The 25,446-nt window shown below is 37.5% G+C and overlaps 1 protein-coding gene and 1 non-coding gene across 2 annotated transcripts in view; both read right to left on the bottom strand.

The window, feature by feature from the left end:
* The window catches only part of IPO11 (importin 11), a 192,584-nt gene that overhangs the window by 19,316 nt on the left and 147,822 nt on the right, over positions 1 to 25,446 (bottom strand). Inside the window, 2 exon segments of the mRNA XM_049768835.1 lie at positions 6,030 to 6,114; positions 20,315 to 20,410. Coding sequence (XP_049624792.1) covers positions 6,030 to 6,114; positions 20,315 to 20,410 — 181 coding nt within the window.
* On the bottom strand, positions 9,797 to 9,898 carry LOC126002223 (U6 spliceosomal RNA). Its single transcript, XR_007492986.1, has one exon. It is a non-coding gene; the product is annotated as a U6 spliceosomal RNA (small nuclear RNA).

The following is a 25,446-nucleotide window of genomic DNA, read 5'->3' as shown; positions in this document are numbered from 1 at the left end:
TGAGGACAAGGCTAAAAGGGCTAGTACAACACTGAATAGATCCATAAAAGATGATCTAGTAGGCCAAACAAATAATACAGGAGGAAGGCACTTGCCTTGGAACAGATGGCCCTGGTTTCATCCCCAGCATCACATGCATATGGTCCCTGAAGCACTGTCAAGAGTTGATCCCTGAGCAGAGCCATATACATCCAAAAATCAAACAAAGCAAACAAAATAACAAATAAGGATGATTAGGCATATAGATATTACAGCAGAGGCTTTCAGTATCAGCTGTACATCAAAAAAGTATATGAAAGTTTAAGAAATAATGTAATGTAATGTCCGGTTTTCATACCCAGAATTTTAGGACATCTAAAGCAGAAACAAAGGTAAAAACTAAAGGAAAATGGGGGAAATGTAGGTTTTATGACAGAAAAGTGATCATTAAAATAAGAGCAAGTTGGGGCCGGGCGGTGGCGCTAAAGGTAAGGTGCCTGCCTTGCCTGCGCTAGCCTTGGACGGACCGCGGTTCGATCCCCCGGTGTCCCATATGGTCCCCCAAGCCAGGAGCAACTTCTGAGCGCATAGCCAGGAGTAACCCCTGAGCGTTACTGGGTGTGGCCCAAAAACCAAAAACCAAAACAAAAAACAAATAAAATAAGAGCAAGTTAAAGATTGAAAATAAAGATATATAACACATTTACCAGGAGAAAAGGAATGATACATAAGAAGAGAATGAGTGAAAGAAATGGCAGATTTCAGGAAGAGGTCAAGATGTGCCATAAGGAAAAAAAAAGCTAAAAAGAAAGTTCTTTAAATTTAATGTGCTAAAATAAAGTAAGTTATTTATAATTATTATTCTTCTGTGTGTTTGTCTGTTTGTTTTGGGTTTTGGGTCATACCCGGCAGTGCTCAGGGGTTACTCTTGGCTCTGTACTCAGAAGTCACTCCTGGCAGGATCAGGGGACCATATGGGATCCTGGGATTCGAACAGGGGCCTGTCCTGTGTTGGCCAAGTGCAAGGCCTTACTGCTGTGCTATCGCTTTGGCCCCTATTCACATTTTTTGGGCCATACTTAGAGATGTTCAGGGTTTATTCCTGGTTCTAAACTCAGAAATCACTCTGGAAGAACTCAGAGGACCATATTAGGTGGTGAGTGATCCAACTTGTGACACCCACATGTAAAAAGAACAGTCTACTCACTGTTTTATTTTTTTCAGCTCTTGCCAGAGTATTTTAAACCATTTTTTTAATTGATGGAAGTGGTGATTAGGTACTGGGTTCCCAGGGGGCACACCCAGCAATGCTCAGGGACTACTTTTGGCTCTATACTCAAGAGTAAGCCCTCGTGGCACTTAAGGGTGCATATGCAGTGCCAGGAACCAAACCCAAGTAGGCTAGATTCAAGGCAAGTGTATTATTACAGCCCTAAACAATCATGCATTTGTTTATTGAATGCCATGAGGCAAGGGTTCTCAAGGAGGAATTTAGAAGCAACCAACATGTTGAGCCATATTATAATTTGTAAAATAAGACAGCCTCTTCTGCATGAATTTTGAGGCTACTAGTAATTAAGTAAACACACAGTAACCTTGTTCTTGTTAATGGTGACCAAATACAATTATTTCTACTAAGTGTACTTAGATTTTCTAGACAAATGGAAGCAATAGGCAAATGAATAATTCTAGTGATTTCAGCAATCAAAAATCATTCAAGGAGAATTTATAAGACCCCACCTCATTACTAAACTACTATCACACAGCGTACACACTGTAATATTTGGACTAAAATTTTTCCAGACAATACTAAGAAATGTTTTCAACAGGTAAGTGTTATTTCTCTTACAATGTACTCTATTATTTAAATTACTTTTATTGAGGAAGGGAGCAACTGGGCCACAATTGGCAATATTCAGAGGCTATTCCTGGCACTGTACTAAGAGTGATCTCTGGCGGTTCTAAGGGGAACATATGTGCTATCAGAGATTCAAACAAGGTCAGCAAGATAAATTTACCCCTACAGTGTATCTCTCTAGTCCATCCAAAAATGTATTCAAAGTTCTGTTTAGTAAATCTCTGAGAAAATTTACTAAATTTAAATGTTGAACAAATAAAGTTTTCAGGAAGTGTCAATAAGAGAAGTCAGGGAGAAGTGGTAGTGGTAGTGGCAGAGACATTCTTTCAACTCTCAGAGGGACTCTACCTGCACTCAGAAAGAAAATGTCAGTTGATTTTTGAGATGATTTCACACAGCCTTTTTGCCTTGTCCTAACCAAGGTATTCTAAGGATTTTTTATATTTGCAATAAGACAGAATCTGGTTATACATTTATGAAATAAAATGCAACCCAACTTAATATGCAATCAATCTACTTGGATGAACTATCCCAAAATTATAAAATACAGAGGCAGGGCCTGTTAAAGCAAGAACCTACACATATTTGGCAGTGCTCAAAATCCTACTCAGTTTGACTGCAGGGTGATTTATATGAAGTTCAAGTTAAAAATTATAAGCCTATTGATTATGAAAATATTCATATCCATCAGAATCTAAAGAAATTACTATAAAGCAAAAAAACTAAACTACCAAACGCTCATTCACTTCTGATGGGAATGTTGCCTGGTTGAGCCTTTATGGAAGAATATGGAATCATGTTTGTAATCATGGTGTTTAAATAAAGATATTATAAAAATATTTATAGAGCTTTCTGAAGAGGGAAACACAAAGCCTCTGTTTAAACAGGTGTTCAATCAACCTCTCACTGCAAATACCTATAATAATGTTCTAATGTATTTATTCACAGAACCAGGTACAGAATATGATTGGAAGCCAACAATTCCTGCTGCAATGCTTATTACCAATATGTTCTAGTGCCTTAATTTTATTAGGTATAAAACAAATTTCCAGCGTCTTTGTCCACAGTGGTTCTTGGAGATTTAGGGTGGACAACCTAATTTTGCAAGGTGGTGCTCAATCATATAAGCTACCTTAGACAGTGCTCATTATGACAATGTCTTGATAAAATATCCCAATCTACTTACTTCCCTTTTGATTATATTTTCTATTAGGACATAAAACATATGACCATTGAGACCACTGACTGCACACCACAAACTTGTTACAGGTCCCACTTTTTGAAAATTGCTATTATCCCTCTTCCTTTTTTTTTACCCTTTCTTCTTTTTTCTTTCCTCTTCCTTTCTTCTTCTCTTCAACTCAACCTATGCTACTATTATATCATAAAGTCCATGTCAGTTTCTTTTCAGAAAAGGAACCTCGATGCACAAGACAGGGCAGATAATACACAGGGTAGGCACCTCCTAAAGTGCTCACTACCATAATGTTTAGTACTATAGATGTAAAAAGTATCCTTATGCTGAAATGCTCTAGCCACACCTGACCCTGAAAGTTTCATTTAGCAAAGTTCACTCCTGCCATTGATGAAGTGCCTAGAAATTAGAAAACCAGCCCACCCTGTGGTGCCGGCCCAATTATTTTTTACTTATTTTTTCTTTATTTTTTCCCCACTTCTCCTTTTTTTCTTTTCTTTTTTCTCTCCTAATCTATATTTCAGCCATTTACTTATCTTTCCTTAATTCAAGTATTTCTTGAGCACTCAGACCCACCCGATGAGGGTCAACCCTCCAACAACAACTTATGAATAGATCTCTAATGTCTATCTATAAGTTTGGCATGAGCTTGTATACAATCGATTCCTCAATATCTGCTCAATTTATATTGTAAACAATCCATGCCTATACTGTATATAGCCCTTATTATACATTTTCCCTTTTCCCCCTTCAGAACTCCTTCTATCTTTGCATCCCCCCAACCCATATCCATTATCTCCCCCCACCACCACTTACCCCTCTTTACCCTCAGTTCTTAACTCATTAGGTACTGAGACCGACTTCTAGCTCCAATAAGCCACCACCCAGCTCCAAAGACACCCTCTCAGTTCCACATTTGTGGCCCGGCAAGAAGCTACAACAACCACTCCCATGACTCATTCTATGTGGCCCTTCTTCTCATACTCTCCCCTAATGTAAACTGTTGAAAAATGTGCCTGCTACTGTGCCGGATTCAGCTCCAGTGAGACCTTCAGCTCAAGGTAACTGATCCCTTGCTGCTGCAAACCATTTCTCAAACCCAACAGAACCACAGTGTGGGATGAAAATGTGCCCTGGATCTCACCCCCACCAAGAATATCTCAAAAAACCGAATGAGGATATCTTTGTATGTTTAATACCTCAATAGTCAAACTTCTAGTGTGTTTATTTCACAAAGTAAAAGTAGCCTCCTTCACACCTCTTTTTATTTTTTATTATATATATATATATATATATATATATATATATATATATATATATATATATATATATATATATATATATTTTTTTAATCTTGCTTGTTTTGGTTCTGCTTGATATGAAATTTTAGAAGAAAGATTCTTGCTTGGGATAAAAGCTCAGGACAAAACCAGGGCACAGAGATTGTATAGCCTATTATTCTTACCTCCAAATGTACCAGCAACTTAATATGCACTGTTACCTTTTGTATAGATACCCCTTTCCCTGTATCGTCCTTCTTCCAGGAGGTCTGGCAGCTGAATACATGGCCCTAAAAGCTGTAGTATCAATAATAATGCTTTGAATTTCTGGAAGAGTTAATTTGTTTGATACTGTCATACCTAGAGGAACACCCCAAATTAACAGAATGGACAGCTTTACTTATCTTAATGGACAATTTTACTAAACGTTCTACCTTTGTATTAACAATTTCATTAGAGATATAATAGTTTTCCAAATGTGTTTGCTACTGTGCCCTTGCAGGCCTCTAACAAATTGAGATGTCAATAAAAATCTCAATTAATATATAAGTTCATTAATATATTGATAGAAAATTTACTTTTTTAATTTTCTTCTTTTCATCTTATTTTTTATTTCTATTTTTTCAATAACTTCACTTTCACTTATTGGAAACAAATGTATTATCATCTATGTCAACTATGTGATGCATGTTCTTTAAATAAATTTAAAAATCTTTAATTAAAAATAAATTGTAAAAAAAAATAAATAAATTGTGATATAGATACACAATGAAATACTACACAGCTCTGAGAAAAGACAAAGTCTTGCCTCATAAAAATGTAGAGCTTACTTCATGTGAAATAAGTCAAAGGAGAAGAACAAATATCAAATGATAGCACTTATCTGTAATACAAAGAGAAATAAAGGACTAGACAAAAGGAAAGAGAAAACACCATTTGCAAAAGTTAAATGATCAAGTGGAGGGGGGCTATGGATGGACATGAAGGAAGAAATGTAGAAACTGAGGTGGAAGGTCTGGGGAAGAATGTGAAGTGAGGCTCGAGAAACAGTAGTTTCAAAAAGTCTGAAGACAATCCAGGTTTGAACCCTAACATACAGTCTCCCTAGCCCCATCAGAACTGATCCCGAAGCACAGAACCATGTGTGATTCCAACAAAAAACAAACAACCTCCCACCAATACAGCAGTATTTTATTTAAAAAATATTCTGATAAGAGTCTGAAGTATATCTTAAAAGATTTGCTGCAAAGGTCCATAGAACAAGAAGAACTGAAACAATTTCAATAAATCTAAAATAGAAAGATTTAGCATTACATGATAAAAAAGGCTTTAGTGGGCCAGAGCAACAGCACGCAGTAGGGTGTTTGCCTTGCACGCAGCCAACCCAGGTTCGATTCCATTCAACATACATGGTCCCCGAGCCTGCCAGGAGGGATTTCTGAGCGCAGAGCTAGGAATAACTCCTGGCACTGCCGGGTGTGAACCAAAAACAAACAACAACAACAACAACTAAAAGATCAAGAGTTTAATTCACCTTTTGTACTATGAATATAATTAAACTTTGTGTTTTAGGAGTATTCTCCAATTCTGAAACTTGATTAACTTGATAAATGGACATGTTCATGGATACATGGACAAATGGACTAACATTCTCAAACCAACATAATATAAAAACATTGTTTTTTCCCTCCAAATTTAGAAACCATTAGTAACTTACCATTTTTTTCCTTTTATCCTGTTCTGTGGGTGGTTCTTCCTCGCCTGTTACTTTTGGCTCTTCCAGATGAGAAATCAACATACAGCTAAAATTTTTAAAAAGTTTGAGATGAATTTAAAATGTCTATAACATACTAAAATTAAACCCTCAAAATCACTGAGATAACTAATACATTAAGATACCAAAATATGAGGTAAATATGACAAGTAAATATTTAATAAAAACTTTTATGAAAAGATGAGCTCTGAGAATGGAGTAATAAACCTTGCGTATCACCAGATGTGCCTCCACAAATTTATATTTACATATATAAATTTGCATATATTTACACACAGAGATCTCACACAACTCAGCAACAAAAATTCAACTTAGAGAAAAGAAAAATAGGTAAATGACTTAAACATGTTTTCCCAAAGATACACAGGTAGGGCTAGAGAGATAAAATGAGTAAGACCTTTGCCTTGCATGCAGCTGACCAAAGTTCTATCTTTGTCACTACATATGGTTCCCTGAGCATCACCAAGAGTGATCATTGAGCAAAGAGCCAGGATTAATTCCTGAGCAAAGTCAGGTATGTCCCCAAAAATAAACAAACAAAAAAATCCAAAGACAAAGAAATGGCCCTAAACTATGAAAAAAATCATCCTAGTATTAGTGAATACTAAGAAAATGCTAACCAAAATCACAATAAAATTATTATCTTAAAACCTTGAAAACAGATTTGAAGAAAAAGGAACCCTGGCACATTGTGGGTGAAAACATAAATTGGAGCAGCCTCTATGGAATACACATATGCAGGTTTCTTTTTTTTTTTTTTTTTTTTTTTTTTGGTTTTTGGGCCACACCCGTTTGATGCTCAGGGGTTACTCCTGGCTATGCACTCAGAAATCGCCCCTGGCTTGGGGGGACCATATGGGACGCCGGGGGATGGAACCGTGGTCCGTCCTACACTAGCGCTTGCAAGGCAGACAGACACCTTACCTCTAGCGCCACCTTCCCGGCCCCATATGCAGGTTTCTTAAAAACATAAATTCCAGGGGCCCGGAGCAGTGGCGCCAGGGTTAAAGCGTCTACCTTGCCTGCACTAACCTAGGATGGACTGTGGTTTGATTCCCCAGAGTCCCATATAGTCTCCCAAGCCAGGAGCGATTTCTGAGCACATAGCCAGGAGTAATCCCTGAGCATCACTAGGTATGCCCCCACAAAAAAACTATAAATTCCATATGATGCAGCAATACTATTCATATCTAGAAGTACTAAAAACACTAATTTAAGAAGGAGGGAGGGATGGAGGGAGGAAGGGGGTGGGAGGAAGTCAGAGGGAAGAAGTGGGAGGGAGAGGGGGAGGGAGGAAAGGAGGGGGAGAAGTGGAAGAGGAAGAAGAAAAAGGAGAAAGAAGGAAGAGGAGTTGGCATTTTATTTTTATAAGAACTGAATCTGTATAGTGCTTTGGGCAAGATGATCATTTTGACTACCTTAATTCTTCCAACCCATGAATTCTTCCAACCCATGAACAGGAAATATGTTTCTGTTTTCTACTATATTTTTTTTCTTTTAGTAGCTTTTTCCTAATATTTTTTGGTATAAATCTTTTACATTTTCTGTTAAAGTGAGTCCCAGATACTTGATTTTCTGAGTAACAATTGTGAACAGTATTGATGTTTTAATTTCTTCTATTTTATTATTCACAAAGAGAAAAGCCAGGGGGTTCTGTGTATTGATTTTGTAAACTGCCATTTTATTATACAGGTATATTATTTCTAGAAGCTTTTCTGTGGAGTCTTTGGGATTTGTCTTAGTATCAAACAATTTAACTTCCCACTTTCAGATATGAATGCCTCATTCTTGACTACTGGCTGTGACATAGACTTCTAATACCTTGCTGTGGTAAAAGTGAGCAACCTTGTCTTATGCCTGATCATAGAGAAAAGGCTTTCGGATTTTTGCCATTGAGTATGTTTGCTGTAAGCTTTATGATAAGACTATAAACTTGATAAAAGTCGAATAAAAATGGATTGAAGGGACCAGAGAAATAGCACAGCAGCATTTGCTTTGTACACTACCAGCCTCAGTTCAATCCCTGGCATCCCATATGGTCCCCCAAGCACCACCAAGAATGACCACTGAGTGCAGAGACAGGAGTAATCCAAGCACTACAGGTGTGGCCCCCAAATAATCAAATAAAAAAAAGGATTGAAGATGCTGATATTAGATTGAAATTAATTATACTGAGGAAAACATAGCTAGGTCACTTCATGACATTGAATTCACGGTCACGATTCAATGATTCAAAATTGTTGTTCAAACAAACTGAAATAAAGATAAACAAATGGGATTATATCAAACTAAGAAGCTTCTGATTTACAAAAAAAATAATGCCCAGAATTTAAAAATACCCCACAGGATATTTGTCCATCACCCATCAAATAAAGAGCTGATATCCAAGACATATAAAGTACTAGTAGAACTCTATAGAAAAAATAAGAACCATATCCAAAAATGATGAATAGGGGCCAGATGCCTTGCATGTAGCTGACCCAGAATGGATCACGATTCAATCCCCTGGAGTCCCATATGGTTCCCTGAGCCAGGAGGAACCCGAGTGTCATCCGTGTGGCCCCCAAACAAACAAACAAACAAAAAATTGCTGCAAGAAGACATACAGATGGTCAAAAGACAGATAAAAAAATGTCCTATATCACTAATCACTAATCATCAAGGACATACAAATCAAAACAGCAATGATATAACCTGATTACACTACAAGCAACAAAAACAACTAGTGTAGGTGTGGATGCAAGGAAAAGGGGATCCTTATTCATTGTTGGTGGAAATGTCAACTAGTTTCATTCTTTTTGGAAAACAATATGGAGACTCTTCAAAAAACTAGCAATTGTGCTCCCATATGAACCAGCAATTTCATTTCTGGGTAGTTTGGGTCCAAAGGTTAAAAACTCAGTTTATAAAAGACATCTGCACTTTTATATTCATTGCAGTACTATTCATAGTGGTCCAAATCTGGAAATAATACAGATGTCCAAGATTAGATGAATGGATAAAATTATTGTGGTATACAATGCACAATGGCATATTACTCAGCTGTCACCTGAATGAAGCTGGAGAGTTATCATACTAAGTGAAGTTATTCAGAAGGAGAGGGACAGACATAAAAAATATCTCTTTCATATATGGATTATGAAGAAAGAGAATAGAGGAATAACATGTCCAAAGGCAAGATACTCGGAATTCGATCTTCAGCAGAAAGATTACCAAGTGAAAGAGGAAGGTGGAGAAACCCTGGTATGGTGGAGGGAAGTAGACACCTGGATGGAGGGTGTGGTGTTGGAATAGTTTGTGTATCAAATCCTATAATTTGTAAACCAGGTGGAGGGAAGTAGACACCTGGATGGAGGGTGTGGTGTTGGAATAGTTTGTGTATCAAATCCTATAATTTGTAAACCAGGTGCTCAAAAAAAAAATGCTGTGGCAAACTGAGTGAAACACTAATTTTCCATTAAAAAGATTAAATCAGGGGCCAGAGAGATAGCATGGAGGTAGGGCATTTGCCTTGCATGCATAAGGACAGTGGTTCGAATCCCAGCATCCCATATGGTCCCTCGAGCCTGACAAGAGCAATTTCTGAGCATAGAGCCAGTAATAACCCCTGAGTGCTGCGGTGTGACCCAAAAAAGCAAACAAACAAACAAAAAAAAGAGACGAAATATACTTTTTAAGACAAAAATGACTGGATGTTATTTTTTCATTAAAAAAATATAAAATGCTTCACTAATTTGCATGTCATCCTTGCGCAGGGGCCATGCTAATCTGTTTCGTTCCAATTTTAGTATATGTGCTGCCGAAGCGAGCATGAAAAATGACTGGACCTTAAGGCAGTTATACTAAGTAAAGTAAGCAAGGAAATGTTAAGATATACTAGATGTTGAATATGAATAACTAACCAAATGACATAGCAAAGAAACAATAAAACTTTTGCTAGCAAATGGCAGTGAAATTTTGGTTGTGGGTCCGGCATAATATACATAAAGAAGTGTAATGCTAAACCCTTGAAATACTCTAAAATATTATATCCCAGTGATAAATCAATTTTTAAAAAGAACCACACCAAAATAATTTAAAGCAAGCTATTCAAGAATTTAAATTAGGGCCTGAGCAGTAGGATAGCAGTAGTACAGGTAGAGCACTTGTCTTGCATGAGGCCCACCAATATGGTCCCCAAAATTTCACCAGGAGTAAGCTAGAAGTGCAGAGTTAGGAATAAGCTCTTAGCATAGTTGAGTGTGGCAACAAAAACAATACAAAACCTACGAAAGATATAAACAACTGAAAATTAACACATTTTTATAACTACTTTTTTTATAACTACTTTTTTTTTTTTTTTTTTTTTTTGTGGTTTTTGGGTCACACCCGGCAGTGCTCAGGGGTTATTCCTGGCTCCAGGCTCAGAAATTGCTCCTGGCAGGCACGGGGGACCATATGGGATGCCGGGATTCGAACCGATGACCTCCTGCATGAAAGGCAAACGCTTTACCCCCATGCTATCTCTCCGGCCCCTATAACTACTTTTAATGTCTGTAGGTTTTTATATTTAATTCATAATAGTAGCAGTGATTTAAGTAATGTCAGCATTAGGACAAGAGAGCTCACAGGACAAAGAAGCCCACGGTCAGTCTCTGGCACATTGTCACCTAAGCACTGCTGGGCATGGGGAACCATAGTCAGTACCCGAGTACCACTGGATTTGGCCCCCAAACCAAAAATAAATAACATCACTCAAAGATGGTTAATTATGTTACAATTCAAATAACATTACTGCCTTAAGAACTTTTGCTGACAGCATTTGTATCTGCAGGACAGTTACAAATTATTTTACTTTAACTGCACCACTGCATTTTACCATTAGCAGAGATAATAGAAACAGTTTCTTATTCAGACAACACAGGTTCCAGGAAGACAAGAAAAGAATATTGTCTGGTGATATCCAGCCAATAGAAATTCTAATTTAGAATTCCCTAATTCAGAATAGTAAAAAGTAGTAATTAATTAGAGTCACAGTTTCCTAATCAAAACTACTATGAGCAAGGAAGTGTGGTTTCTTACATTTTACAGCAAGTAAATGAAGGGACAGTTCCTGTCTTGGTTGTATTTATAATTTTAATTTAGAGTGGAGAACAGGGGTCAACCTGAAAGCTACTCAGGCTCATTCTTAGCAAAAGACAAGAGCATACATTCATTCTCACCGAGCCTCGCCATTTCAAAACTAATTTATTTCGAACAACTGCCCCTGAACCAGTTAGCACGAACTGATGAGGTCACAAAGGAAAATCTTAAATTGGACATCGGAAGCTCTTAAAAAACAATAGCCCAAGTCACACTACATAATGTCGATCTTTTCTGACTACAAGACTTCAACCCATCATAGTACAGAGCAGAGCACAACTACCTGTTTAATGAACTGGACACAAAACAAAAAATCGTGATAGTATTTCTTAATCCCAAAGTCATCAAATAATGTGAAATGTCTAACGAATTCTAATCCCAGTTTGCATTTATTTTTTTTTTGCTTTGCTTTGGTGTCACACTGGGTAGTGCTCAAGGCTTACTCCCGACTCTGCACTAAGGAATTACTCCTGATAAGTTCATTGAACTATATGAGATTTTGTGGTTTGGCTCTGAGATGGTTGTAGGCCAAGTAAATGCCCTACTTGATGGATTATGGCTCCAGTACCCCAATTTGTATTTTAGAAATGAATAACAGAACGGAATTTCTTCACACTAGTTATTTTATGTCTACTATAGACTTGAATTCTTAGTGCAATAAATCTGATCTCATGAACTAAAAAGCTTTACTTTGCATCACTTTTTTTATTGCATTCCAAAACCTGTTCAGTTACTTGTATAATTAAAAAAAGTCATAAATACTGTCTGGTCTACTTTTCCTAAGTTAACAAGATGTATCTATCATATTAAAATAAATTCTGGATATAATTACACATATATTTTCTCACTGGTCAAAATTTACCCAGAGTAAAAACACTTTTGCTTTAAAATACATATCAATGTACATATTTTGATCATTACAATGTATACTATTTTGCAACCTGCACATTAAATTCATTTGGGCCTCTGGGAATTAGGAAAGGGGATTTTTGTGGGGTGGGGGGGTCCATATCCAGTGGCACTCAGGGGTTACTCCTAGCTCTGTACTCAGAAATCATTCCTGGCAGGCTTGGGAGACTATATGAGATGCCAGGAATCTAATTCAGGTCTAATTCAGGTTTCAAGGCAAACACCCTACCCACTGTGCTATTGCTGACCCCAAGAAAAAAAATTTTAATTGAAAAGTCCAAGCAAGTATTATCTTCTAGTGGAAAATATTCAAATAAATGTCAAATCTCTAAGGCTGGAGTGATAGCACAGCAACAGGGTGTTTGCCTTGCATGCACCCAACCCGGAACGAACTTGGGTTCAATTCCCAGCATCCTATATGGTCTCCTAAGCATGCTAGGAGTGATTTCTGAATACATAGCCAGAAGTCCTGAGCGCCACCAGGTTGTGACCCCCCCCAAACTAAAAATAAATAAATACAAATCTCATTGATGAAGATTAGAGAAAAACCTGTTTTACATTTAAAAAACACAATAGGTGGGGCCGGACAGATAGCATGGAGGTAAAGCATTTGCCTTTCATGCAGAAGGTCATTGGTTAGAATCCCGGCGTCCCATATGGTCCCCCGAGCCTGCCAGGAGCAATTTCTGTGGAGCCAGGAGTAATCCCTGAGCGATGAGGGTGTGACCACAAAACCAAACAAACAAAACAAAAAACACAATAGTTTTCTAATAAACTAAAATGTGGAATGTGAACATATTAATAGCAGTAGTGAAATAGTAACAAAAAGCTACAGGAATGACTAAAATATGAACATAGTTAACTACCTTCTCCATCCTACTTTCATTCACTAACAGATCCAAAATGTGCTAAATCAGAATTATTCTTAACAAGAAATTCCAATCATGTCAGGTGAACTTGCTATCAGCTGGGCTGATAAAAGAAATCTTTTATGGATTCCACTTGAATGTTATAATAAAACTAGAACTGACATTATTTTTTATATGATCTCTGTAGTGAATATTTGATTTAAGGGGCCAGAGCAATAACACAGCGGTAGGGTATTTGCCTTGCATGCAGATGATCTAGAATGGACCTTGATTCAATCCCCTAGCATCCCATATGGTTCTCTGAACCAGGAGTGATTTCTGAGCACATAGCCAGGAGTAACCACTGAGCATCACAGTGTGGCCCAAAAAGCAAAAAGAAAAAAAAATTTTATTAAAAACAAAAAACAAACAAACAAAAAAAACCTATGTAAACCTCCTCTCTAATAGATCCCTGAATTTGTCTAGCTATCTTCTTTTTCCACATTATAATATACATCAGGGAAAAATAACAACAGAAACAAACACCAACAAACTGGTCCACCATCTCGTGACCCTTTCTGACTCATGAATACTGGTTTTCAAGAGCAGTATGTATAAGAAATTCTAGTCACTGGACTAAGAAAAGGTCTTCTGACATAACTACTAGGTAAGATTTAAATTGAGTTTATATAAAAAGAAAGTTTGCCTAATGTAAAAAAAAGTGTATTGTTTTTGTTTTTCCCTTCCTACCAATATGTATATTGGTACATATACACAATGGAATATTATGCAGCCATCAGGAGAGATGAAGTCATGAAATTTTCCTATACATGGATGTACATGGAATCTATTATGTTGAGTGAAATAAGTCAGAGGGAGAGAGATAGACGCAGTTTTAAGAAAAATGAAGGGCCCAGAGAGATAGCACAGCGGCGTTTGCCTTGCAAGCAGCCGATCTGGAACCAAAGGTGGTTGGTTCGAATCCCAGTGTCCCATATGGTCCCCCGTGCCTGCCAGGAGCTATTTCTGAGCAGACAGCCAGGAGTAACCCCTGAGCACCGCCGGGTGTGGCCCAAAAACAAAAAAAAAAAAAAAAAAAAAAAAAAGAAAAGAAAAATGAAAGACATATTTGCAATAATTCTAAGAGACAAAAGAGAGGAGTGCTGGAAAGGTCCAGTTCATGACATGAAGCTCATCACAGAGTGATAAGTGTAGTTAGAGAAATAATACATTGAGAACTATCATAACATTGTGAATGAATGAGGGACGTAGAAAGCCTGTCTAGAGCACAGGCAAGGGTGGGGTAGGGAGGAGGGAGATTTGGGACATTAGTTATGGGAATGTTGCACTGGTGAAGGGGGGTGTTCTTTACATGACTAAAATCATACAACTACAATCATATTTGTAATCACAGTGTTTAAATAAAGATAAGAAAAAGAAAAAAAGAAAAAAGTTTGCCTAATGTTGCAAAAAAAAAAGGTGTATTGTTTTTGTTTTTCCCTTCCCTGTTCCTGTGGGTTTTTTTTTTTTTTTTTTGACAATTTCTTTTTTAAAATGAGGAAAGGTGGCTTGAGGTTGAAATTAATATGCTTAAGAACCAAAAGACAGGGCTGGTGATGAGATAGCATGAAGGTAAGGCGTTTGCCTTGCATGCAAGAAGAAGTCGGTGGCTCGAATCCCGACATCCTATATGGTCCCCTGAGCCTGCCAGGAGTGATTTCTGAGCATAGAGCCAAGAGTAACCCCAGAGCACTGCCGGGTGTGACACCCCCCCTCAAAAAAAAAGAACCAGAAGATAAAGAACCTACGTTTTATTTTATAATGAGGCTACAGTTATCCTAACCTATATCCTATCCAATGTACCCACACTTGTTTTATTATCAACAAGAAATTTTTCTTCTTAAAGCCAGTTGACTCAAAGCCTTTTACTTGCAAATGACAATCCATTTATTTATTTATTTTTTCCAAAAATTTCATTCTGGGTGGCTAGAGTGATGGACAGGGATTTGTCTTACACATAGTTGACATAGGTTTGATCCCCAGCACTACATATGATCTTCCAGAAGTGATCTCCTAAAGCAGAACAAGCAGTAAACCCAAAGCACCACTGGGCTTTAGCCTAAAGATACAAACAAAAAAATTTCTCTCTGGGTCCAGGCCAAGAATGTCTCCCATTTCCTTCTACAGGAAAATAAGAACTATGTAACTGCTAATCTTTTTCATGTTTGGCCTCATAATTAAAAACGCTAAAGATTAGCTTTCATCGCTGTACATCACAGACATCAGTCCAAGATGCCTTGTTTAAATGCCTACACATCTCTGTTCACAGTTTTTGATCATAATGAGCACCTTCTTTTCTTATGCAATGCCTAAAATTCTCTTTCAGTCATTAAATAAAAACAATTGTCTCATCATAAGAAGAAAATTAAAAAGAATGTGTTAGCAATTACGGATAAAGCCACAAAGAAGAGCTAAAGATGCAATGAATAAATACTTCCTGAAGTCTGAAGGAAATTTTTAAAATGGGTGTCAGGCATAAATACACAAAGAAATCTTGGTTTTAGAGAATGGAAAAGTTGAAAAGACACCCCAAGGTCATTGGGTCCTACACAGCTAGGATAATATTCAGAGGACAATTTCAGTCTCAATAATCAAGGTTTCTTCTTGTATTTATTGTTTAATTCTAAAATCATCCAGTGGGTCAATGTATCAAGAGAAGGCAAACAAATATATTTTAAAAAATATTTTAATATTTTAATTTTTTAATATTTTAAAATATATTTTTAAAAAAAATCTAAATTTTATTTTGTTTCAAACTAGACTACTTCATTTATAGTCAGTTTGTTTTACAAGTTAGCCGGGTCTGGAGTGATAGCATGGAGGTAAAGCGTTTGCCTTGCATGCAGAAGGTCAGTGGATTGAATCCCGGCATCCCATATCGTTCCCTGAGCCTACTAGGAGCGATTTCTGAGCATAGAGCCAGGAGTAACTCCTGAGTGCTGCTGGGTGTGACCCAAAAACAAAACAAAAAACAAAAACAAAAAACACACACACACACACACACACTTCCACAATTTTTGAGTTCTTTTCTGGCACATGTTAGTGCCTCTAAAGTTACTAAAATTCTGCTTAAATTCTTCTCTTTTATTTTCCTCTCTTATGATGAAAATGGCAATCTCATATCCCTATGTGCTCAATAAGAAGGTTCTAGGAAGAAAAAAAGTAAAAAGATAACTCTCTAGCCAAAAACAAATAGAATTTGTCTTTTCCTACTATAAATAATAAGAATTTAACTAAAACACAAACCTTAATTTGTAGATTCTCAAAATGAAGCTCTTCTTCTAATGGGATTCATTTTTTAAAATCATTTTCTAGAAATAATGGCTTTTTTGACCCTAAAGAAACCATGTTTTCTCTTTCTCCAATAACACATCTAAGTAAATTGTGTTCAATAAAAACTATTTGCTTCACTTTAAAACAGAAGAAAGAAAAACATATTAAGATTAATAGTACTATTTGACTACCCACTAATCTTAGAAGGTAAGTTTTCCTAATAGAGAATAGGATCATCCATCATAAACACAAATAAAAATCTGCTTTTGTATTTCCTACACAAAATGTTACAAAATTCTAAGATGCCTAAAAAAATTGAATAAGTTAAAAAAAAAAAGAAGAAGAAGAAGAAGAAAAAGGATAATGCAGGAGCCGGAACAACAGCATAGTGCTGAGGTATTTGCCTTGCACGTGGTCGATTTGAGACGGACAGGGTTCGATCCCCGGCATCCTAGATTGTCACCCAAGTGAGCCAAGAGCAATTTCTGATTGCAGAGCCAAGAGTAATCTGAAAGCTGCCAGGTGTGGCCCCAAAAGCAAAAAATAAAAAAAGAAGTAAATATTTAATTCCAAAATTAACATATGCTGTTAGTATAAAGCATGAACTCTTAAATTACATGTGTCACAGATCGTCCAAACTATACACACTTATCAACCCTCTCTAACCACACCCATCCATCAATTCCTGCCAATTAGTCTTCTCCCAGTCTCCCATCACTATCACTCATCACCAGTAGCACAATATGAGCAGCACAATGAAGCCCACACATCCCGTGAGGCATCTCAGTGTTCAGTGTCCATGAATCATCCAGGTGCAGGCTTACTGTGCTTGTTTTGTAGTCCCACCCACACATATTCTAACGCACTGGGTAAACGAAAGCCAGATTTTTAAACACTCCTGAAAACTGCACTGTACCTGGCTATGAGCCTTTCTAGTCTTCCCAGTCAGCCTTCACACATGTCAGGTCCATGCTTTAAAACTTCCAATGGATTTCCACTAATTATACAATAACCCCAAGTCCCTGGCATTTCACATAGGTTATTTTTCTAGTTGGTTTCTATTTTCTACATATTCTTTTGTGTCACATTCGGCAACACTCAGGGGTTACTCCTGGCTTTGCACTCAGAAATTGCTCCTGATAGGCACAGGGGACAATATGGGATGCCAGGATTCAAACCACTCCCGGATTGGCTGCATGCAAGGCAAACACCCTACTGCTGTGTTATCTCTCCAGTCCCTATTTTCTACATATTATTAAAAATTATCCCTATCCTCCAGAACCTTTCCTTTCCTGTAGCTGAGTGACAGTGATTTTATCTTTCCTTTTGGCTGTGTTCTCTTTCAGCTGATTCCTCACATTAGTACAATGCCTAGAATAAACCAGGTTGAATGACTGAAAAAATGATCTGTCATCAATGCCCCCGTATTGTGACCAAGCCATTGTGGACAAGCCATTACTGTAACAATTTCATATACCAACATCACTGGACTGAATGCCCAGAGAGCTAACTGTTATTCTGGGTGGTTTTGTAATAGTGATTCTAGATGATTTTAACATATGATCACAAAAATCTGAATGAGATTAACATATGCTATCAAAAAAATAAGTGAAGGTACATTGCCTTCCCCTGAGCAGACAGGCCTCCAAGACTTAAAGTTAAAATGGAGTAAGAGAATTTACTGTCTTCTCTGCCTGTCTCCAAGAGAACACTGGTTCTGCCTGACACAGATTTCTTTGAACTTGTTAACTACAAATCATGGAATTTTAAGCCTTAATTATCACATAAGTTAATTCTTTATGACAAGTACATAGTTCCTATTAGTTTCTTTCCTCTGAAAAACCCTGACATACTACTACCTGTGCAAATGGAAAAAGAATTTTCTTTTGGGAAGGGGGCCCACATCCGTTGATGTTCAGAGGTTACTCCTGGCTATGTGCTCAGAAATGGCTCCTGGCTTGGGGAACCATATGAGATGCTGGGGGATCGAACGAAGGTCCGTCCTAGGCTAGCGCACGCAAGGCAGATGCCTTATGCCCTGAGCCACCGCTCCGGGCCCTAGAATTTTCAACCTTTATTCTAATTCAGTCTACATGCAGACTACAAGAAGACTTTGACAGAAAAGAAAACAAACTTTCTTTGACTAAATAGGGAGAGGATACTGAAGTTAAATTAGTTATTAGTATAAATATTTGATGTTTCTCATGCGGACATTTCTGAAAACTCATTTTATACCTTGTGGTCTCATGGACTGTAATTCATGGGAACTGGACAAAATTCACAGCATTACAAGATTTATCAGAGAATTCGTTTTATGCCTCTTAGAAACTGAGAAAGTCAAGTAACTTAGTTTCTTTCTCTATTATGTCTCTATATGCCAAACAATTTATGAACAATGTGGAAGAAAACAGTCTAAATTTAATTTCATAAATAGTGTAAGCTTTGTCACGTTATATTTAAAAATGCAATATAAAGTCATTTGCTATCAACCCACTGTTCTTTTTAATTGCCTAGATAAACAAATTATTTCTTATTTGGGTTTGAAATCATGTGAGTTAAGTTTCTACTTCATCTGAATTCCTATGTTATCAAAAATATACAATATATATTTAATAAGACTCAAAAACACAGCTATTTCAATGTTTTTTCAGCAAAGTACGATTGAATGGCAATTACCCCTAAAGCTGACTTATGAAATGCAAAGAAGATATTCAATAATTTACTGAAGATCTCGTTGAAGCCTAACACATAAAATGTTCTTTATAAATAATACTAATACGAAAATATAGTGGTTTTATTAGCTAAAAGAATAAAATTACTAATAAGACATTTTAAATCAAAAGTGACATCACTATGTTAGTATCAGCATTTCTGATAACCCAACTTTAATCTGTTCTGAAATTAGTTAAGTACCACATGACCTATAATATCTTAAAGATGCCAGTGAGGACCGAAGATGGCTCATATGGCTGTCACACGTTTTGCTTGCAGAAACCATGGGTTCATTCCCCAGAACTGACAAATATAGTTCCCAAACCAAACAAAATAAAATGTGCCAGTGATGGATCATGTTGGCAAATATAATAACCCTTCCTCTTTTTCATTTCTCTTTATGAGGGAGGGGAGGCAAGATATACTCAACAATGCTCTAGGGTTTCTCCTGACCCTGGACTCAGAAATTAATCCTGGCAATGCTCAGGAGGACCATCTGGGATACTGGGAACTAAAACCCAGATCATCTGTGTTCAAGGCAAATGCCTGATCTGCTGTACTATCACATCAGTCCCAAACCCTTCCTTTTTCCGCCATAACTAGCTTTGCTACTTGGGGGGGGAAGGATGACATACTTTAAAAAGATGTTCAAAGGGCAAGTAACATACCAAGCACATTTTAAGTGTTTTTTAAAACTTAATGTCAGTGGCCAGCGCAATAGCACAGAAGGTAGGGTGTTTGCCTTGCACACAGCTGGCCCAGGTTTGATCCCCAGCATCTATATGGTCCCCCAAACTTGTCAGGAGAAACTTCTAAGAGCAAAGCCAAGAATAACCACTGAATGCTGCTGGGTATGGCCCCCAAACAAAAACCTTAATATCAAATTGTTAATAATGGTTAGACCAAAGTAGTTCAATTCAAAATTTAACTATGGCATGAAAATGGTTTCAAAATTAAAAGCTAAGTATGGGACAAATGACAATTTGTTGTTGTTGTTTGTTTTGGGGCCACACACGGCAGGGCTGAGGCGTTACTCCTTGCTCTCTGCTTAAAAATCGCCCCTGGAAGGCATGAGGGAACAAATGAGATGCTGGGATTCAAAACACTATTGGTCCTAGGTTGGTCGCTTGTCCTACCACTATGCTATCTCTCTGGCCCCAAATGACGTATTTTTTTAAATAAAAGACAAAATTTTAGAATTTCCACACTGCATTTATATGGTAACAATGATCAAAAATTATGTAAAATGCATTCATTTACCCCCTCTCATGTCCAAGTCACAAGTAATTTTAATGATCTACCTACTCTCTGTAAGTTCTTGTTTCAGGGTCTTCTGTCATAACATCATGTAGACCCTCCACAGCGATGTTTATAATCCCACAGAATTTATCTTGGATAACACTGGAATGAAAAAAGAGAAAAATAAAAGTTAAAGTGAGAATTTCAGCAGGTATTTCTTTTTGTAACCCCAATTATCCTTTCCAACATGAAGAGAACGTTTAGTTCGAAAATATCAAGGAAACCCTCAATTTTTAAAAAGTAGGATTTTATTTTGAATATATAACAATATACTTCACTAGATTACTAGTGTGTCTAGCTACTAGAAGAATAGACCAGGTAAAAAAAATAATTTAATTTTCTCTGCTTTAATATGTTTTGTGCTTAAATTTCAATCTTAAAAGTAAATAAGGGGGCCGGCGTGGTGGCACTAGAGGTAAGGTGCCTGCCTAGCCTGCACTAGCCTAGGACGGATTGCGGTTCGATCCCCCAAGCCAGGAGCGACTTCTGAGAGCATAGCCAGGAGTAACCCCTGACCGTCACCGGGTGTGGCCCAAAAACAAAAAAACAAACAAAAAAAGTAAATATGTTGTGGTTTAAAAAAAAACTTCTTAAAATGCCTGCCCCAAAGGCAGGCAGGAGAGAGTAGGTCAGACAAAAACTGAATAACTAGTGGAGGGAAATGTGTACTGTACTGCAAACCAAAGTGTCTAAAAGAGGAGAGGGGGGAGGGGGGGGGAGAGAGAGAGAGAGAGAGAGAGAGAGAGAGAGAGAGAGAGAGAGAGAGAGAGAGAGAGAGAGAGAGAAGAAGAAGAAGATAAAAGTATGCCTCAGACACAGGAAGAAAGGGGCCATCTAGGAGGGAGAGAGAAACTGGGGACATCAGTGATGGGAAATGTGCACTTGTGAAGGCTGCTGTACCCTGTATGACTGTAACTCAATCATGAACAACTTTATCTGTGGGGAAAAAACCTGTATTATGAACAATCAGTAACCACAGTGTTTAAATAATATAAAATAAAAATAAAAATAAAAATCACTCTTCTGAAAACACTGTCACCAAAAAGACACAGCTTAGACTTGGGGAAAATATCTATAAAACATAATTGATGAAGTACATGAATATAAAATATATATAAACTGGGGGGCTGGAGAAATAGTACATTTGTCTTGCACACAGATGAACTTGGTTTGATACTCAGCATCGCACATGATCTCCAAAACATGCCAGGAATGATCCCTGAGCAAAGAAAGAGGAGTAAACTAAGAAAGAGGGAGGAAGAGCATGGGGGAGGGAGGGAGGAAAGGAAGGAGGGAGAGCGCAGAAAGATGTGAAAATTTCTTTAAGTGTTTTAAGCAAACAGCAATTTTAAAATGGGCAAAAATTTTAACACCTTGCTAATGAAGACAGCGTATGAGTACCTAAAAAGATGTCTAACACCATTAGTCATCAGAAAAATAAACATTAAAATCACAATATGATTTGTTTGTTTTTATGTGGGCCACACCTGGGCTTTCTCCTTTACTCTTGCAGAATCAGAAGTAACTGCTGAGCACCACTGATGTGACCCCAAAACCAAAAAATAAAGAGGACATTTTACTTTTCAAACCATATAAGCAGTATTTTATTAAGTTAAAATACTCTACACAGGGGCCGGAGAGATAGCATGGAGGTAAGGTGTTTGCCTTGCATGCAGGAGGATGGTGGTTCGAATCCCAGCATCTATATGGTCCTCTGAGCCTGCAAGGAGTGATTTCTGAGCATAGAGCCAGGAGTAACCCCTGAGCCTACTGGGTGTGACCCAAAATCCAAAACAAACAAACAAAACAAAAAACTCCACACAAGTAAGCAATCTTATTTTAGGTTATTTGACCAAGATTAAAGCGCACATTCTAAGAACTATGTGTGATCACTTATGGTGCATTTATGTTTATTTTATATGTGTATTTATATTTATTTATAATAATCCAAAATGGCACATGACTCAAATGTCCATCACTAACTGAATGAATTAAAAGAGATAAGACACAAGTTACCAGAATAGAAGCCAGCAGTAAATTCCAACAGATACATGTAAAATCTTGGATACTGAGGCTGGAGCAATACAGTGAACAGGGCCTTTGCCTTGCACACAGTTCAATTCTGGGATTCTGGGTTCAATCTCCATTATCCAATATGGTCTCCCAAACCTGCCAGGAGTGATTTCTGAGAGCAGAGCTAGGAGTATCCACGCCTGCCTGTGTACCACCAGGTATGATCCAAACACCAAAAAATATCAACAATAAAAACTTCAATAAATCTTAAAAAGAAATTATGTTGACAGATAAAATACACTTAAAGAGCTACCAAATTTGTATTTTTTTCTGAACAAGGAAAATTACTTGGTAGTTGACAGGCAAAGTTAAAGAAAACTTTTTGTTTTTGTTTTTGGGTCACACCTGGCAGTACTCAGGGTTACTCCTGGCTCTACGCTCAGAAATCGCTCCTGGCAGGCTCAGGGACCATATTGGATGCCAGGATTTGAACCACCAACCTTCTGCATGCAAGGCAAATGCTCTTACCTTCATGCTATCTCTCCGGCTCCAAGGAAACTTTTTGAAGCAATAAAATATTTCATATTCTGAGATAAGCAGTAGTTACATATCATGCACATTTGTCAAAACTACATGCTCTAATGTCAAAATGTAAATAGGTTAATGCTCACTATGAGTATACTAAAATACCTCATTTAAACTTGAAATTGATAAATTTAAATGATATATAAATATATAATAAATTATATAAGTATATAAATATAAACTGATAAAACATTTTAACTCTTGCTTTAGGGCCTTTTAAAAGAAATATACTGTTTCTAAACTGCACAGATACATAATTTGACTGTTTTACTGTTCAGTAAGTGTTCCCAAGTCACTTCCATTTGTAAATTAAAATCTTTTGTTAATACATTCTAACAAGACCCTATATTGAAGAAGTGCATCACCACATAGGAAAACAAATAACGAATATGGGGCCGGTGTGGTAGCTCTGCAGTAGGGCATTTGCCTTGCATGTGGCTGACCCAGGATGAACCTGGATTTGATCCCCAGCATCCCAAATAGTCCTCTGAGCCAGAAGTAACCCAAGTGACACTGGGTTACTCAAAACCCAAAACCAAAACCAAAACCAAAAAACCCAAAAAATTATCCTAAAAGGTTATCATTTTGATATATTCCAATCTTCATACAACACCTTATTGGAGGACGGATGAGGATGAGGACACGGTCTTAGGGGGTGGGGGTGGCCGGACACGGACACGGACACACACACAAGCACACACATACCTCATGAAAGAATCACTGTCTTATCTGGTTCACTGAAATATCCTTAGGGAAAAAAAATGTAGAAGACAAAAAAAAACTATTTTTCTCCCTGTTATCATTGTGAGGGCCACCACATGGCCCCTCACCCCTGGACATAGGGGGCATGTGGTTCCAGGGATCAAACTCTGGGTCCCACATATTATGTTTTTAAGTTTAGCCACTGATTGTTAAGTCCTACTGAAGTTGGCTCATTTCTCCTTGTATATAAAGCATAGGCTGAATTGGTGGGCTGAAATCTTGTAACTCATTTTCCTTTCCCCAGTGCAGAAAAAGAAATTCATCTCTAACTCAACATAGCATGCTAAGGCAGAAGACCTGAATTTAAAAACAAAAAACAACGCAGCCATCTTTTAGGCAACTATCCAATAGCGCAAAAAGAAAGATCTCTGGACCAGTATCAAGTGCTCTTCCCTGGGCCTAGAGATAAGGCATAAAAGTAGCTGCTTTCTCTACTCACATCAACTCCATGCATCATCCCCATATATTCTAGGAAAAACAGGAAAAAAAAAAAGCAATGGGATTTCTGATTTCTATATTTTTTCAAGAAAAGACTGATAATAAAATTTCCTACCATGTATCTGATTATCTGAGTATTGCAATGTTCAGCTATGTGGGTGAATACTTAATTATATGGGAGTTAAAAGACAGTAAGATAAAAATTATGTTATTTGACAAACCACAAATTTAATTATAGATTTTCTTTCAAATGATCACACAGATCTATGTCAGTACTGCTAGCACAAGAACATGTTCTATGATGAGAAATTAATCTTTGCCATAACTAGAAAAAAGTAATTAGAAACATGCTGAATTACTAAATGATACAGACAAAGATAACTGGGTGTGAGGTCTCAACTCAGGCATATAGTGTTATAAGCTTAAGCCATCGAGACTGAGAAGAAATTTTGATCATCAAACTATCAAACATATAGAATAAACTTCTGATTGCACAATTCTCATCAAAAACAAATACTTTTCATAAAATTTAAGACTGTTTTCATGGTATTGTTGAAACCAAACAAAGCCTGCTAGATTTCTGAGAAGAACCTGATGAATAGGTCAGGAGCCTGTCATTTAAAGCAAATTTAACAGAACTAGTAAATAACTATCAAAAGAAAAATCAAAGAAATTAAGAGTATGTCCCCCCACTTTTTTTTTGGTTTGTTGGGCCACACCAGTTTGATGCTCAGGGGTTACTCCTGGCTAAGCGCTCAGAAATTGCCCCTGGCTTGGGGGGGGGGGGCATATGGGATGCCAGGGGATCGACTCGCGGTCCTTCCTTGGCTAGCGCTTGCAAGGCAGACACCTTACCTCTAGCGCCACCTTGCCGGCCCCAAGAGTAGGCCTTTTTTTTACCTCAGGAGATGCTCATGGTCTTTTTTTCCCCTCCCATTTCTCTAAATTTCCTTCAATAAAAACAGAGGGGGGGGGAGAGAGAGAGAGAATAAGGAATAGATGATATTCAGAGAAGCAAAAAAAAAAAAAAAAAAAAAAGGACATAAGCCAGGGGGTGCAGGTCTGACCTCTGCTCAGTCTGTGCAGTGCTATTCAGGAATAAACACTATTGTTCTTGCCTCAGTTTGTTCAGACTTATAAATCAGTCGGGCAATCAGCACCGGAAAAACTGCCATGTGATCACTGGGTTCTCCGCGCCCCTTCTTTCCTTCCCCTGCTCCCTCCTAGCTCTTTCATTGGGAACTGAAACAAACCTGATGGAAGTGACTCAGTAATTCTTTTGGTAGTTTTTTTGTTTTGTTTTGTGGCCTCACCTGGCAATAATCAAAGGTCTACTCTTG

Source organism: Suncus etruscus, chromosome 2, assembly GCF_024139225.1.
Source record: "Suncus etruscus isolate mSunEtr1 chromosome 2, mSunEtr1.pri.cur, whole genome shotgun sequence".
NCBI lineage: Eukaryota > Metazoa > Chordata > Mammalia > Eulipotyphla > Soricidae > Suncus > Suncus etruscus.
The sequence above is the reverse complement of the archived record's forward strand: the minus strand, read 5'-3'. Positions and strand labels throughout refer to the sequence as shown.